The sequence below is a fragment of the Mauremys reevesii genome, linkage group 7, assembly GCF_016161935.1.
Source record: "Mauremys reevesii isolate NIE-2019 linkage group 7, ASM1616193v1, whole genome shotgun sequence".
In the NCBI taxonomy this organism is placed as follows: Eukaryota; Metazoa; Chordata; order Testudines; family Geoemydidae; genus Mauremys; species Mauremys reevesii.
In genome coordinates this window covers 4,542,700-4,560,634 of record NC_052629.1, presented here as the reverse complement: position 1 = coordinate 4,560,634, position 17,935 = coordinate 4,542,700, and the positions used below count along the sequence as shown (strand labels likewise).

General features: G+C 49.1%; 1 protein-coding gene across 19 annotated transcripts in view; it reads right to left on the bottom strand.

Moving 5' to 3' along the window:
* Positions 1 to 17,935, bottom strand: part of CNNM2 (cyclin and CBS domain divalent metal cation transport mediator 2) — a 214,934-nt gene that overhangs the window by 179,884 nt on the left and 17,115 nt on the right. Inside the window, exon 2 of one of the 19 annotated variants that reach the window (XM_039483032.1) lies at positions 17,085 to 17,305. The exons of 17 other annotated variants lie outside the window; for them this stretch is intronic. In XM_039483032.1, coding sequence (XP_039338966.1) covers positions 17,292 to 17,305 — 14 coding nt within the window. In that variant the 3' untranslated portion in view covers positions 17,085 to 17,291. Of the gene's footprint in view, positions 1 to 17,084; positions 17,306 to 17,935 lie in introns of those variants that run through there. One more of the 19 variants, XR_005583215.1, reaches the window with a different exon arrangement.

The following is a 17,935-nucleotide window of genomic DNA, read 5'->3' as shown; positions in this document are numbered from 1 at the left end:
CCCTTTGTTGGCAGACTCAAAGGAAGCTAGAATGAATGGGCCACGGAGACAGCTTCTGCTGCACAACCTGAGAAACGATCCCTATAGACCAGGATTCAGTGGGGGAGGGGGAAGGAGAAGTGAGAAGAGCAGGGAAAGGATGAAGAAGCTTTCACTGCCTCTACCCATGCTGCACTTGTTCAGCAGATGAATTGGGGCCCTAAAAAATGGAAGGCTATCAGCCCAGTACCTCTCCAGAGCGCTGCATCTCACACAAAAATAAAAACAGGGAAAAGACTTACCCAGTCATTCCTGCTCCTGTTCCACCAGTGGACAATATTGGAGGAAATAAACTAGAGAGCACATACTTGGATCTTCTCTTGTGCCTCTCACCAGAGGTGTTAAAAACCCAGAAAAGGTGCTTAAGCAGCATACTTGGGAGGGATTATATCCCCATTAGTATAGGAAATCTGCCAGACAGATCAGTGGTGCCACTGGTCGACTGAGATGCTAAAGGAGTGCCCAAAGATGACAAGGCCGTTGTAGAGAAACTAAATGAATTCTTTGCATGGGTCTTCACTGCAGAAGTTTTCAGGGAGATTCTCACACCTGACCCATTCTGTTTAGGAGACAAATCTGAGGAACTGTCCCAGATTGAGGTGTCAATAGAGGAGGTTTTGGAAGACACTGATAAATTAAAACAATAATAAGTCACCAGGATGATATGGTATTCAGCCAAGAGTTCTGAAGTAACTCATATGAAATTGCAGAACTACTAACTGTGGTATTTTAAGTCAGCCTCTGCACCACATGACTGGAGAACAGCTACCTAGTATAATGCTGACTTTTTAAAAAGGCTCCAGAGGTGATCCTGGCAATTACAGGCTGGTAAGCCTAACTTCAATACCAAGCAAACTGGTTGAAACTACAGTAGAGAAAAGACGGTTACTCACCTTTGTAACTGTTGTTCTTCGAGATGTGTTGCTCATATCCATTCCAGTTAGGTGTGTGCGCGCGCCGCGTGCACGTTCGTCGGAAGATTTTTACCCTAGCAACGCTTGGTGGGTCGGCTGGGCGCCCCCTGGAGTGGCGCCGCTATGGCACCGGATATATACCCTTGCCGACCCATTCCGCCCCTCAGTTCCTTCTTGCCGGCTACTCCGACAGTGGGGAAGGAGGGCGGGTTTGGAATGGATATGAGCAACACATCTCGAAGAACAACAGTTACAAAGGTGAGTAACTGTCTTTTCTTCTTCGAGTGCTTGCTCATATCGATTCCAATTAGGTGATTCCCAAGCCTTACGTAGGAGGTGGGGTCGGAGTGAGATGTTGCAGAATGTAGAACTGCTGAGCCAAAGGCTGCATCATCTCTGGACTGTTGGACCAGTGCATAACGTGAGGCAAGGTGTGGACCGAGGCCCAGGTAGCTGTGCGACATATCTCCTGGATGGGAATGTGAGCCAGGAAGGCAGCAGAAGAAGCCCGAGTCCCGGTGGAATGTGCAGTGAGGTGGCTCGATGGAACATGGTCTAAGACACAGGAGGTGCGGATGCACGACGTCACCCAAGATGAAATCCTCTGGGAGGAGACAGGTAGGCCCTTCGTTCGGTCTGCCACTGTGACGAAGAGTTGGGGCGTTTTACGAAAGGGCTTTGTCTGCTCGATATAAAATACGAGCACCCTACGGATGTCTAGGGAGTGCAATTGTTGCTCCCTTCGCAATGAGTGTGGCTTCGGAAAGAAGACTGGAAGGAAGATATCCTGGTTGATATGAAAGGCCAACACCACCTTAGGGAGGAAGGCCAGATGTGGTTACAACTGCACCTTGACACAGTATACGGTGGGTCCACCGTGAGAGCCCGAAGCTCGGAGACTTGTCTGGCCGATGTAATGGCTATGAGGAAAACTGTCTTCCAGGACAGGTATAGCAGCGAGCAGGTTGCCAGTGGCTCGAATGGGGCAGTCATAAGTCTGGTTAGAACCAGGTTGAGGACCCAGGTCTGGGCAGGGCGGCGAACTCGGCAGTATAAGCGCTCCAAGCCCTTGAGGAACCTAGAAACCATAGGGTGCAAGAATACGGAGCGGCCACTCTCCCCTGGGTGGAAGGTAGAGATGGCTGCCAAGTGTACCCTCAATGATGACACTGCTAGGCCCTGCTGTTTGAGAGACCAGAGGTAGTCCAAGATGGAATGGATTGGGACCTCGGTGGGAGTAACATTGTGCGTTTCGCACCAGCAGGAGAAACGCTTCCACTTGGCCAGATATGTTAAGCAAGTGGAAAGTTTCCTACTACCCAGGGGTACCTGTTGTACCGAGGCAGAGCAACGTAATTCGGATCAGTTTAGCCACGCAGCAGCCATGCTGTGAGGTGCAGGGATTGCAGGTCTGGGTGGTGAAGTCTGCCATGATCCTGCATTATGAGGTCTGGGCAAAGAGGCAGGGGAATTGGGTTGGCTATCGACAGGTCTAGCAACATGGTGTACCAGTGCTGCCTGGGCCACGCTGGAGCGATCATGATCGGGTGCGCTCTGTCCCTGCGGAGTTTTAGCAGGACCCTGTGAACCAGCAGGAACGGTGGAAAAGCGTACAGCAGATGGCTCGTCCACGGCATCAGAAAAGCATCCGAGATTGAGCCCGGGGAGAGGCCTTGGAATGAGCAGAACGTCTGGCAATTCCTGGTCTCGTGAGACGCAAAGAGGTCTATGCGGGGAAAGCCCCACTTCCGGAAAACGGAATGGATAACGTCCGGACGAATCGACCACTCGTGAGACAGGAAGGATCTGCTGAGGCGATTTGCCAGAGTGTTCCGGACTCCTGTGAGAAAGGACGCTACCAGGTCTATCGATTGGGCTATGCAGAAGTCCCAGAGCTGGATAGCTTCCTGCAAAGAGGGGAGGACCGTGCTCCTTCCTGCTTGTTTAAGTAATACATAGCCGTTGTGTTGACTGTGAACACTGAGACACAACGGCCTTGTAGGTGCTGCTGAAACGCCTGGCACGCAAGGTGGACTGCTCTCAGCTCTCTGACATTGATGTGCAAGGCCAGCTCGAGCTGACCAAAGGCCCCGAGTGCGAAACTGACCAAGGTGAGCACCCAAGCCGAGAGATGAGGGACACCGAGGGGTGAGGTGTATGGAACGGCATCCCTGCACACACCAGGGAGGGCGTCGACTACCAGTCGAGGGAGCCTAGGATGCTCGGGGAGATCGTGACAATCATGTCTATGCTGTCTCTGCTTGGGTGGTACACCGAGGTGAGCCATGATTGGAGTGGACGGAGGCGAAGCCTGGCATGTTTGGTTATGAACGTGCAGGCAGCCATGTGACCCAGGAGACCTAGGCAAGTGTGAGCCGAAGTTGTCGGGAAGTTCTGTAGACCTTGTATAATTGTTACCATCGCCTGAAGCCAAGGCTGAGGTAAGCAGGCTCTGGCGAGACTGGAGTCCAGGATGGCCCCAATTAATTCTATTCTGTGTGGGAATCAGAGTGGATTTCTCTATATTGATCATCAGGCCTAGACGCAGGAATAGGTCCTTGACGATGCCCACATGACGGGTAACTTGGGCCTCGGAGGTCCCTCGAATTAGCCAATCGTCTAGATACGGAAAAATGAGTATCCGACGGCGGTGGAGGGAGGCGGCGACTGCAACCATGCACTTCGTGAATTCTCTTGGGGCTGTAGAAAGGTCAAACGGAAGGACCGTAAACTGGAAATGTTGACGGTTGGCCACAAACTGGAGGTACCTTCTGTGTGCAGGATAAATGGCGACGTGAAAATACGCATCCTTCATATCGAGGGCGGCATACCAGTCTCCGGGATCCAAGGATGGGATGATGGTCCCCATGGATACCATGCGGAACTTCAGCTTTATCATGAACTTGTTGAGTTCCCGCAGGTCTAGTATAGGTCTGAGACCTCCCTTCACCTTGGGGATTAGGAAATAGCGGGAGTAGAACCCCTTGTCCCTTTCGTCCTTTGGTACCTCTTCTATAGCTCCGATGGCGAGGAGCATCCGCACCTCTTGCAAGAGGAATTGCTCGTGAGAGGGGTCCCTGAAGAGGGACGAGGATGGAGGGTGGGAGGTGGGGGACGAAATAAACTGGAGGTAACGTATCCTGGGTAATAACTGGTACGCTGTCCTCGGGCGTGCCTTCAAAAGTTAGGCTTTGGCCCCGTTGGTGGTTTAGAGGGACCCTGATTTTGGCCCCCCTGGGGTCCTGACTGATGCCTACGACCGCCTCGGCCACGCCTGCTGGCAAAGTCCTGTCTTTGTCTAGGCGCAGGGTAAGGGCGGTGAGGCTGGGGACGGAAAGGTCGGAGCTGAGTCACCAGCGTGTGCATGCTGAGAGAGCGCATAGTGACCCTGCTGTCCTTTAGGCTTTGCAGCCTAGGGTCAGTTTTTTCGGAGAACAGGCCTTTGCCATCGAAGGGCAAGTCCTGTATAGTATGCTGCAGCTTCGGGGGAAGGCCCGACACCTGGAGCCATGAAATACACCTCATAGCAACACCCGAGGCCAAAGTCCTGGCAGCGGAGTCAGCTGCATCCAATGAGGCCTGGAGGGAAGTTCTTGCCACTTTCTTCCCTTCTTCCAGGAGGGCAGCAAACTCTTGACGGGAGTCCTGAGGAACCAACTCCGTAAATTTGCCCACTGCCGCCCAGGTGTTGCAATTGTAGCAGCTAAGCAGGGCTTGCTGGTTTGCTACGCGGAGTTGCAGGGCCCCTGCCAAGTACACCTTACGGCCCAGTAAGTCCATTCGCCTAGCCTCCTTCGATTTAGGGGCTGGTGCCTGCTGGCCATGGCATTCCCTCTCATTGACGGACTGGACGACAAGGGAGCAAGGGGGAGGATGCACATATAGGTACTCGTACCCCCCTGGAGGGTACCATGTACTTGCGTTCGACTCCCCTGGCCGCGGGCGACATAGTGGCTGGAGACTGCCAGATGGTATCAGCATTGGCCTGGATTGTCCGAATGAACGATAGGGCCACTCTAGTGGGGGCGTCAGCCGACAGAATGTCTACAACTGGATCCTCTATCTCCGAGACTTCCTCCACTTGGAGGTTCATATTGAGTGACACCCATCTCAGGAGGTCCTGATGGGCCCTCAAGTCGATTGGAGGAGGGCCCGAGGAGGATGTTCCTACCACCGCCTCATCTGGGGAGGAGGAAGAAGAAAGGCTGGGGACAAGCGGGTCCTGTGTGAGCTCATGCTCCTGGACGACCTCCTGTTCCAGTGGGATCTGGGAGTCCGGTGGCTGAACCAGGGCTTCCTCCGTACCGGTCGGAGGGGGACGGCTAACTGTCGCCTCCGGCACCCGGTGCTCTGATGGAACAGAGCGAGATGGGATCACAGGTACGCCTTGGGCCTGGTGGTATGCCCAAGGTGTCCAGAATGACCACTGATGGGGGCCAGGGTCCTGGGCCTGGGTCTCCTGGAAGACTCTGGTGGGCACATCCGAATCACGGTCCTGCGCGTATGAACTGCCCGCATGGGACAACACTGATGCATGTCTGGATGGCCATGGAGGAGCTGAAAAGCCCTGGGCAGAGTCTCCCTCTCTAGCTGACGTCGCTCGACGCGGCACCGGGGATCGGTACCGGGAAGCATACCGGTACCGGGAGCGAGAACGGGACCTGCGACCGGAGCGGTGCCGGGAGGTCGACCAAGATCTTGAAGCTCGACGTTGGGAGTGACTACGGTAGTCACGGTGCGTGGAGCAGTGCCGGGAGCTGGATCGGTGCCGAGTGTACCGGGCCGTCGAACGGGACGCTGACCGGTGCCGCGAGTACGACCGGTACCGAAATGGAGAATGGTGCCGGGACTGCGAGCGGTGTTGGGACCTGGATCAGCGACGGGACCGAGAACATCTGCGGGACCGCGATCGTGAATGGTGCCGCTCTGCGGTGCCGACGGAGGGTGGTCTGATCAAGGCAGGCTTGCCGATCGACTGTATAACCCGCACCGGCGGTGCCAGGGGTTGAGGCAGTGCAGACTCCGTCATTGCAATCAACTCCCTCGCCGTGGAAAATGTCTCCGGCGTGGAGGGAATAGTGAGCTCAACCACGGCTCGCACCGGGGAGCTTTCAGGCACCAGACTCGACGGCTCTTGCATGGCCGGAATCGATGGTGCCGATATTGTCGGTGCCACAGCAGGTATCGGTGCCGGGCGGTCCGACTTAGTATAGCGCTCGGGCTGCGGAGCGGGCAGCTCGGACACAGCAGGAGTCTTGTGCCTCTTCGCCCTCGGGGAGAGGGATCGGTGCCGAGCGGACGTTGGTGCCGGCGATGGCCGGTGCTGAGAGGCCTTGGTGGTACTGGCGTGATCCGGTGCCGAGGGAGCGCTTCTTGAAGACTGTCCAGCGCTCAGTGCCGAGGGCGGAGGAGTAAGAGCTGCCTCCATCAGGAGCTGCTTGACACGAAAGTCCTGCTCCTTTTTTGTTCTCGGCTTAAAGGCCTTACAAATGCGGCACTTATCTGTTAGGGGAGATTCCCCGAGGCACTTAAGACAGGAGTCGTGGGGATCTCTTGTCGGCATCGGCTTGTGGCAGGCCGAGCACGGTTTGAAACCCGGTGAACCGGGCATAGGCCCCGGCACCGAGTGCGGGGAAGGGGATAATCCCCAAACCCCTCTGAACTACGGTATATACACTAACTATACTACAAACGAATAAAGTTAACTACAACTATATAAATCTGAACTATATACACAAGAATTAACGAGAGAACTACGAGTAGCTAGGGAAGTGGAGGTCAGCTAAGCTGCGCTCCACTGTTCTAACAACCGACATGGGCAGTAAGAAGGAACTGAGGGGCGGATGGGTCGGCAGGGGTATATATCCGGTGCCATAGCAACGCCACTCCAGGGGGCGCCCAGCCGACCCACTGAGTGTCGCTAGGGTAAAAATCTTCCGATGAACGTGCACGCGGCACGCGTACACCTAATTGGAATTGATATGAGCAAGCACTCGAAGAACAGACTTATGACACACAGATGAGCATGACGTGGGGAAAGAGTCAACATGGCTTTCATAAAGAGAAATCATGCCTCAACAATCTATTAGATTTCTTTCAGGGGGTCAAATGTGGACCAGGGTGATCCAGTAGATATAGTGTACTTGGACTTCAAGAAAGCCTTTGACAAGGTATCACACCAAAGGCTCTTAAGCACACTAAGCCATCATGGGATAAGAGGGAAGGTCCTCATGGATCAGTAACTGATTAAAGGACAGGAAACAAAGTGTAGAAATAAATGGTCAGTTTTCGCAGTTGAAATAGGTAAATAGTGGGTTCTCCCATGGATCTGTACTGGGATCTGTGCTGTTCAACCTATTCACAAAGTATCTGGAAAAAGGGGTAAACAGTGAGGTGGCAAAGACTGCAGATGAAACAAAAAGTTACTCAAGAGAGTTAAGTCCAAAGCTGACTACAAAGAGATCTAACAAAACTAAGTGAATGGACAACAAAATGCCAGATAAAATTCAATGCTGATAAGTGCAAAATAATGCACACTGGAAAATATCCCAAATATACATACAAAATGACCTGGTCTAAATTAACTGTTACCACTCAAGAAAGGTCTTGGTGCCATCGTGGTTAGTTCTTGGACATCTGCTCAGTGTACAGTAGCAGTCAAAAAGGCTAACAGAATGTTAGGAACCATTAGGAAACGGATAACTAATTAGACAGTAAATATCATAATGCCACAATACAAATCCATGGTACCGCCACACCTTGACTACTGTGCGCAGTTCTGGTCACTCCATCTCAAAGATATATTACAACTGGAAAGTACAGAGAAGGGCAACAAAAGTGATCAGGGGTATGGAACAGCTTACATAGGAGGAGAGATTAAAAAGACTGGGATTGTTCTGCTTAGTAAAGACACGACTAAGGGAAGATGTGATAGAGGCCTGTAAAACCATAAATGGTGTACAGAAAGTATTTACTCTTTCACATAAAAGAAGAACCAGGGGTCACCCAGTCAAATTAATACACAGCAGGTTTAAAACAAACACAAGGAAGTCCTTCTTCACACAATGCACAATCAACTTGTGGAACTCATTGCCAGGGGATGTAGTGAAGGTCAAAAGCATAACTGGGTTGAAAAAAGAATTAGATAAGTTCATGGAAGATGGGTCCATCAATGGCTATTAGCCAAGATGGTCAGGGACGCAACCCACGCCCTCAGTGTCTCTAAGCCGCCAACTGCCGGTAGCTGGATCTGGATGACTGGGGATGGATAACTCAATAATTGCCCTGTTCTGTTCATTCCCTCTGAAGCATTTGGCTCCAGCCACTGTTATACGACAGGATACTGGGCTAGACAGATCATTGGTCTGACCCAGTGTGGCCATTCTTATGGGGAAACTGAAGCACAGAAGTGTTAAATGATTTGCTCATGATGATGGCAAAGCAAGCTTCTGGTGGAGCCATGAATAGAGCCCAGGGGTCCTTAGCTGGCTAGAGAGCCTAGTCTCTGATTGCCATTAGTGCAGGGTAAATAGGTAGCTCCTCTCTGCCTTCCCAAATGGCCACAGATGGATTTCATGTGGCATAGTAAAACTAGAAATATTTAACACCCATATTCAATTAAAAACTGAGTTTTTACAATTTGAAAATAAAAACCAAGAGGCACAGGATAAAAGGATTATAGCGCCTCTGACACAGTAGGAAAATTATTAAAAACTCGTGTGCCAGAGCAGGATTAGACAGCATGTGACAATGGACTCTATAGCAGTAGTTTCAGTAACCATTAGGCTGCTCAGAATAAGCCACCATTTACTAGGCAGTTAGTCTTGTACACCCCTTGCCCAGTTGATAACTTCATGCCCCACCAATGTTCATTCTTCTTTAGAGTACCATCTTGTGCCAGAGATATATCTGCAGAAAGAAAAGACCTACTGGGCATGAGAAACAAATAGCTATTGGCATGATCTGCCAACGGCCTCACGGCAGGAGGAGCAAAAATACGAGTCAGAGTGACTGTCAGCCCACAGCTGGTTAAACACATCAAACCGCAAGGAATTTTAGCAGAAGAGTGAGATTAAGCTGTATAAGTGTTGTGCACCTTATGTTTCACTTGTACTACAAGACCAAAAAGCCCACCTAGATCAAACACCTCTGAATTATAGCAATTACTTAAAACTTACCGTCTATATATAGACGAGGCAGAGGAAGGAGGAGGAAGAATTATTCCCCATTTCACAGATGGGAAAACTGAGCAGATAGAAAGTTATGTCCAAAGTCACACACAGAGTGCAACAGAGCTGGGAACTTGACTCAACTCTCTCAAGTTCTAGTCCCCTGACTTAACCCTACGACCATCCCTCCTGTCCTGGATTCTTGAGGTCCTCTCATGACCGTGACTTTTGGGGGGATGGGATGGGGATACCACCAAACCCCCTCATCACAAAGACCTTTCTTCTAGTAAAGGAGAGCAGGAAAAACTGACCTATCTGGAGCTCATTGGGTTGCTTCAGGCATAGCCAGAAGTTGCCATCCCAAAAGTCATCAGGTGGCACTCCCTAAGGACCAACTTGGATGCCTCTGCGGGATTCTCAGACTACCCGCCCAGGGAGCTGAGCAATGCCTATACTAATCTTTGTAAATGTCAAACAAATGCTTTTTGAACTACAGTCAGACCACCACCCATTCTTTGACATGCGGCCTCACTAATCCCTGTATCGAAAGTGAAACTTGCTTGGACCCAAATCCCGATTTACAGTCAGCTACTCAGTATCCTCCTGCTCTAGATCTGTACAGAACTTTTCAGTTTTTACAGCTCCATCATTTGCACTAATAGCTCTTACCCCTTCCCCTTGTTTTGTGACAAATTCCAGCAAAGAGATGTATATACACGTTCTCTCTCTCTCTCTCCCTCCCCCCCCCAGATTCTGGTCTCATCTGCTCAAAATGGAGAACGCCCCTGAAGAAGACAGAGGGTCTTTTGGCTAATACTGGTTCCAAGAGCATGTTTTTTTCCTGTCTCCACCTGCTGTCTGGACTAAAACAAGAATGTAGTGGAGCTAGTGGTAATATCAAAAGGATAATAGTTACCAGCCCTCTAGCCTCCACCCGGACCCATCCCAAACTGCTTCCAACAAGCTCTCTTCATCTGATAAACTCATTTATTATCTACTCAAGCAGTTCTTAACTATGAACCTGCAAGTTATCCTCCAATTCTTTCAACAGCTTGACTCAAGTCCTAGTGAAAGTATGTTCTTGACTTCCTCGTGTCACCTTTTCTCCTTTGGGAGGAATTAAGAGACACTCATTTGTTGAGGATGATCTCGCATATGTAGCCTCATGCCAAGTCCTAGCCTACCTTTAGTGTTTACAGTGTCTTTTGCACCAGGTTAAGTAATTTTTTTTAGATTTGTGGCTTCCTGATCTTCCCCAGAGCCAAGCGCTCTGGCACAGAGTGGCTGGCCCTTTAAGTGAAGTGGATCCAGCTCTCTTGATGACTAGACAGGTGCACCCTGGTTCGACAACATTGGAGCTAGAGAATAAGAAATGGTTTGAGACGCAGTAGTTGGAGGAGGAAATGCTGCAGAAGGGTAGTTTGCTCCTGTAGGGGCCTGAGGGAAGGGTCAGGTTCTTGGAAGAGGTGCAAAGCTAGCAGGAGGAAGCTGCTTGGAACCCTTTGGAAAGAAGGGAAGCTGGTCTAAGGAAAGCAGATACAAACTGTGAAAAAGACTGTGGGATGGGACCAGAAGGAACACCTGGGCCACCACTGTGAACCCTTTGGAAAGAAGGTACACTCAGGGAGAGCTGATAAATATTTTGAAAGACCGATTACCCTGGGACAGGAGGCTATCCCTTTGATTGATCATTTCATTGTTCAAACAATAGTGAGGGCTGAGCCCAGGAAAAGAAGCTGAGTACCTAAACAACCTAGTGCAGAGCTCAAGGAGTTAAGTGAGGCCTTGAATGCTCACTTAAGACTGTGGACAGAATTATTGAGAATATTAATGAATAAAGCAACAACAGTGGTTGCTTTATACATTAGGAAGGTGTCTGAGGAGTAACTGGGGAAACCCTTGGATGGGGCATAGTTCATATCTGCAGTGCCATATTTGGCCTACAAGGGTGTTCAGAGTCATTCTATGGGGAGTATCAGAACGGAGATCAAATTCCTCTATATATTAGAATGATTAGCTCATGAGCAGTAGTATGGCAAGCTCCCCTCCAAAACAGTCCACCATCTCTAGATGAGGGAGAATTTCTGTCAAGACTATACTGTAAGACCCTGTAAGTCTAGAACCTAGGCCTGCAGAGATACCAAGCCGCAGACATCTACAGGCTCCCATCCAGCGGCAGCTGTAACCAGCTTGCACACCACAGCCCATGACCTGCTATGGGCAAAGACCACACCTTAAGGGGTCTGACAGGCCCTGAAGACCACCTCAGTATAAGCTTGAAAACTTGTCTCTCTCACCAACAGAAATTGGTCCAGTAAAAGATATCACCTTACTTACCTTGTCTAATATCCTGGGACCAACACAGCTATAGCAACACTGCCTATAACAGTGGAAGATACTGAATTTTAAGAAAATGTCCTTTATTAATTGAGCTCACTTAAATCTTAGAGTTATTTCTATTTCCCCTTGACGTTTACAAGCACCTTTTCAGACCAGGTGAACCTGACCATACAAGGACAATGTAAAGGACTAAATGCCAATAGCTGTCAAATGCAAGCTTGGGGGGGGGGGGGCAGGGGGAATACTGTTAGCTTTTCAATTCTGATCTTCAATAACAATATTCAGGCAAATATGATTTCAAAGTTAGTCAGCCCCCTTGCATTTCAGTACATTACATGAATGTCTCTCTAGTGCACAGTATCTTTCTTGTTTCCAGATTGGTCTGTAATCAACACAAAAAGTTCCCCTTCTCTGACCACTTCCCTTCAGACTTCTGGGATGGAACCTGTTTGTTCCAGGGGTTGACAGCACTGCTACTCTTGGAAGCTGTACTTCCAGATTCTTTCCTTTACTGGAAGACATGAGGTTGATGATTTAGAGGAAGAAATGCAGTAAAGCCTCTTGCAATTGGATCCTGTTCAAACAGCAGCCCAGCAACAAGTTCAAACCCAGCTTTCAGAGCTGGAGTCAGTAATGCAAGAGCCCTGAACACTCAAATAAGCATGCTGCTGCTCTCCCCCCCTTCTGAAAGGAAAGGCTTGTTTCAAAAGGTACACTAGGCACTGTCCGATTAAAAATACCTGTTCTGAAAAGCAAAGAACTTTAACTGACCCTATTCCTTACAGATGTGAGATATTTTTTCCAGATAAACCATCCATTCTGTACACAGAACAGGTGTGCCATTTTGTACAGAGTAAGAAGGAAATGCTGATTCCTAGTGGAAAAGCATTAAGTTTGGTCCGGGGGAGTCACCATCTTTTTCTCCCTCCCATACCTTTAGGGGGAGGTAGAGATTATTTCACATATTTGTCAGTTATACAAAAGATCACTGAAGCACAATCGGGGCGGCTCCAGGCCAAGCGTGTGCTTGGGGCGGCAAGCCGCGGGGGGCGCTCTGCCGGCGCAGCGAGGGCGGCAGGCAAGCTGCCTGCGGAGGGTCCACTGGTCCAGCGGCTTCGGCGGACCTCCCGCAGGCTGCGGGAGGTCCACCGAAGCCACGGGACCAGCGGACCCTCCACAGGCAAGCCCCCGAAGGCAGCCTGCCTGCTGTGCTTGGGGCGGCAAAATGCCTAGAGCCGCCCCTGAGCACAATCATTAATATAGTCCATCAAGCTGCATTTGAATGCTAGTGACATTTTTCCATGCAGACAGATGATCTTCACGCAGTGATCTCAAAGCTCTTTGATAAAATGGGGTAACTCAATGAGGAGATGGAGGTACATAGGAGTGAAGTGATTGCTCAAGTCAGATCAGTGGGTTCCCTGGGCCTGCATACAAGTCGAAGCTGAAACAGGCACATCACCTGTATGATGCGTTCAAGTTAAAAGCTTGTGTAAGGTTCCTAGGTGACCAGACAGCAAACATGAAAAATTGGGACGGGGGCAGGGGGGGGGAATAGGAGCCTATATAACAAAAAGACCCAAAAATCGGGACTGTCTCTATAAAATCAACAGGAATACTTGTGGCACCTTAAAGACTAACAAATTTATTTTAGCATGAGCTTTCGTGAGCTGCAGCTCACTTGCTGCAGCTCACGAAAGCTCATGCTAAAATAAATTTGTTAGTCTTTAAGGTGCCACAAGTACTCCTGTTGATTTTGCGGATACAGACTAACACGGCTGCTACTCTGAAATCTATAAAATCAGGACATCTGGTCACCCTAAAGGTGCCAGACGAGTTACCTTAAAGACTGGAGCACTCTAACACTGACCTCAGAAGGGACTGCCCTCTAAGTGTGAATTCAGTGTATTTAGCTTTCATTAGTCCTCTGCTGAGACTATTAACAGAGGGATGAACTGTGATCATCTGGAATTTGATTTCACTCCATCACACGGCAGCTTTCAGTCAATACCAATACAAGTTAGATTCAAACGGATGACCCCTTGGTGAGAGGTCACATATCATCCCACACCCCCTTGGGCCTCCAGGTGGCCAAGAGGAAGGCCCCTAAATGACACTTAGGGCTGATTGCGATGAAGGAGCTTCTACCGCGAAGAATAAGACCCACACAAAGTGTCGTATGTAGGTAAAATGCCACAGCATTGGATGAACCTGAGAGTTTCCCCTTTCACCTCGAGCACAAGAAAGGGACACACTATCATCTTACTTTTCTTGAAAGTAAGCACAAGCAAAAGGAGATTCTCTACCCAGCTAACAGAACAAGAGACTACATTTCTGTCAACATCAGCAGAAAAAACTGTTACAGCACAGCTTATAGTGTGCATGCAAAATATAATAGTTGTGGAATTCAACTTAGGGTACGTCTACACTTACCTGCCGGTTCGACGCGGAGAGTTCGACTTTTTGGAGTTTGAACTATCGCGTCTGATCTAGGTACTCCACCTCGGCAGAAGGAGTTGGCGGAGTCGACGGGGGAGCCGCGGAGTTCGACCCCGCCGCGTCTGGACGGGTGAGTAGTTCGAACTAGGGTACTTCGAATTCAGCTACGCTATTCACGTAGCTGAATTTGCGTACCCTAATTCGAACCCCCTTCTTAGTGTAGACCAGGCCTTACAGATGTTTATCTTCACCATTCAATGGCTTTGCTTTTTGTTGTCCACTTGCCTGAGCCACCTTATAAGTATGTTTCCTAAGTTGTATGCTCCTCTGGGCAGGGTTCTTGCATTTGTAGATGTTTGTTAAGCACCTAAGTCACTGCTACCACTTAACACAGGTATGGGCAAACTGTGGCTCGCGGGCAGCATCTGGCTTGCGAGTCATTTTAAGCTAGCCCACAAGGCTTGGCCCCATTCTGGCCGGGACGCCAGGTTCGGCGCTGCACCGCTCTGGCCAGGGCACTGGGTCTGGGCCCTGCATCAGCTGGGGCGCTGGGTCGGGAGCCGCACCCCGCAGCTCAGCCCCACTCCAGCAGTCCAGCCAGGGCACAGGGTTGGGGGGCCGCACCACACAGCTCCTGGAAGCTGCGGCATGGTCCTGCTCCGGCTCCTACATGCTGCAATGGGAGCTGCAGGGGCAGTGCCTGCAGACGGGGCAGCGTGCAGAGCCACCTGGCCACGCCGCTGTGTAGGAGCCGGAGAAGGGACATGCCACTGCTTCTGTGAACCGCTTGAGGTAAGCACAGCTCGGAGCCTGCACCCCTGAGCCTCTCCCCACGTCCCAACCCCTTGCCCCAGGCCTGATCCCCCTCCCACTCCCCAAGCCCGGAGCACCCTCCTGCACCCCAAACCTCTCATACCCAGTCCCACTCCAGAGCCCGCACCCCCAGCTGGAACCTGCACCCCTTCCTGCACCCCTGCCCTAGCCCTGATCCCCCTCCTGCTCTCTGAACCCCTTGGTCTCAGCCCAGAGCACCCTCCAATACCCCAAACTCCTTATCCCTAGCCCCACTCCAGAGCCTGCACCCCCTCATGCACCCCAACCCCAATTTTGTGAGCATTCATGGCCATCCATACTATTTCTATTCCCCGATGTGGCCCTCGGGCCAAAAAGTTTGCCCACCCTGACTTAACAAATAAGCTTCCTGTTTAGTGTTCAGAAGGGAGGGATAGCTCCATGGTTTGAGCATTGGCCTGCTAAACCCAGGGTTCTGAGTTCAATCCTTGAGGGGCCATTTAGGGAACTGGGGTAAAAATCTGTTTGGGGATTGGTCCTGCTTTGAGCAGGGGGTTGGACTAGATGACCTCTTGAGGTCCCTTCCAACCCTGATAGCCTACGACTTCGAGAATAGGTCTCAAATGGCAGAGTTTACATATCAAGTGGACACAGTTACTACAATGTTGGCACAATAAGATACTAGGATCTGAAACCAAAAGTATTGTACTAATGTGGTCAAATTCTAAAAAGCCCGCTACATGATTTTGCATAAGAGATATCTACTATTTAACAATCACTTCTGTAGACACAATTGCTTCTGAAAAATACAATTCACATGGTGCAACTAAGGAACTGCTTACACTAGAGGGAAAGCAAAGTTACACTCTTTAGTGAACAAAGTCCATGGATCCAGCCAGGAAGCGATCATCAATGGTTTCAATGTAAACCATAAGAAAGACTCTTCTAGACTGTGTGCTAGCACTAACCATCCTGAGTGCTTTGGATGAACAAGTATACTGCAGTGTCCATGCAATGACAGAGGACTATCATGCAGCAAGAAATTGCATCACATATACTGAGCCACAGTATCTCAGAGTAACCAATTCCATACAGCACCTGTAGAGGAATCTGTGCACTGGATTTCACACTCCAGCACTGCCTCTAGTCCTTACTGGTGGGAACATCCCCCCCTCCCAAATCTCATATGCTAGCTAAAGGCCAGAATGTGTTTGGTAAGTTTTTCCATTACTCTTCTATTTAAAGAAGGTTTTATTCTGTGACAGCTCTAATATTAAAGCAATTAGAATGGATGTCAAGTGTATTTCAACAGACCAGACGAGGGTTTAGAGAGAGAAATCAAGCCCACAAATGAGGGACAGTTAGCCTTAACAACTCTGCTCCTTTGTGCATATGCCTGAACTTACAGGTAAATACAAGAACATTTTGACGGATAAGCTAATATAACAGGAACCATGATTTACCTAGCCTTGGGCAAAAATAAGTTAATATTGCTTGAAGATCATATCCCACCATAAGCACCAGAGCTATGAGAGAGGGTAAAGTTGTGAATTAGGCCTACTTGTAGAATACTAAATTACTAGAAGTCCCCTACTGGTTATAAAAGTAACAATGTACCAGTCCTTACTTGCTGTCAACAGGAGTCCTAGCTGGCAAGAGCTGCGGCATTCACCTCTTAAGGCAAAGATGTCCAAAACTTGGATAGCAAGGCCAGCATTGGCAGGCTGCCCGAAACCCAGAGCCACACCCACTTTCCATGCTCGCTTACAGTTTTATCAAAAACAGATTCACCCTGACAATATTTTTGCTTTGTAAATGGTTAAAGATTGCCAACTCCAAGTTCCCCAGCAATAAAGCTGGCAATTGATCATCCTGGTCTCTTATATGGAGAGGGGACCAGAGGCTCATTTTCAGCCATGAAGGACTGCACCTTGAACTTCGCAGTGCAAAGGGCAAGCAGAAGAATTCCTGTGACATTCTTGGGAGGCGGAAGGAAATCAGAAATGATATTTTGTGGTTCGCTTAAATGGGTTCACTGGCAGCACACAGCCTAGTGAAGGGGCAGAGTCAGCCTTCTGTTACTGTGATTACTGATCAACAGATAAAATAAAGCTTTACTCATCACCATAAAGATCAGAAGACGATATCTGCAGCTTGTTCTTTGATATCATCATAAAACATTATACCACCATAAAGAATTAGAGAACTCTTATATTCACTCTCTTTCCAGTAGAGAACAGTGGGCAGGAAACAAACCACAACATTTTAGCAAGATACAATGTTCAGTGTATCGATACTCTTGAAATAGAGAATGAAACTGTTTCATACCAGACAAATTTTTGGTTAAAATTATAACAAGGAACAGAATTATCAGACACATAGATGAACACAATATGTTTGCGAAGAGTCAACATGGCTTTTGTAAAGGGAAATCATGCCTCACCAATCTATTAGAATTCTCTGAGGGGAGGTCAACAAGCACGTGGACAAGGGTGATACAGTCAATATAGCATTGGAGTCTGACAAAGCCTTTAATGAGGTCCAACGCCAAAGTCTCTTAAGCAAACTAAGCAGCCACGGGATACGAGGGACGGTTCTCTCATGGATCCGTAACTGGTTAAAAGATAAAAAATAAAGGGTAGAAATAAATGATCAGCTTTCACAGTGGAAAGAGGTAAATTGCAGGGTGCGAGGATCTGTACTGAGATCAGTGCTGTTCAACATATTAATAAGTTATCTGGAAAGGGGAGTGAGCAGCAAGAAGGTAAAGTTTGCAGACACTAAATTATTCAAGGCTAAAGCTGACTGCAAAGAGTTAACAGGATCTCACTGAACTGGATGACTGGCCAAAAAAATGGCAGATGAAATTCAATGTTGATAAGTGCAAAATAATGCACATTGGAAAAACATAATCGAACTATACATACAAAATGGAGTCTAAATTAGCTGTTACCACCCAAGAAAGATCTTGGAGTCACCATGGATAGTTCTCTGAAAGCATCTGCTCATGTACAGCAGCAGTCAAAAACCAGAATATTAGGAACCATTAGGAAAGGGATACACAAGAACTGTCATCCTGGTTCAGACCAATGGTCCACCTAGCCCAGGACCCGATCTTCTGACAGTGGCGAATGCCAGGTGCCCCAGAGGAAATTAACAGAATCAAGTGATCCATCCCCTGTCGCCCATTCTCAGCTTCCAGAACACAGAGGCTAGGGACACTTCAGAGCATGATTTTTGCAT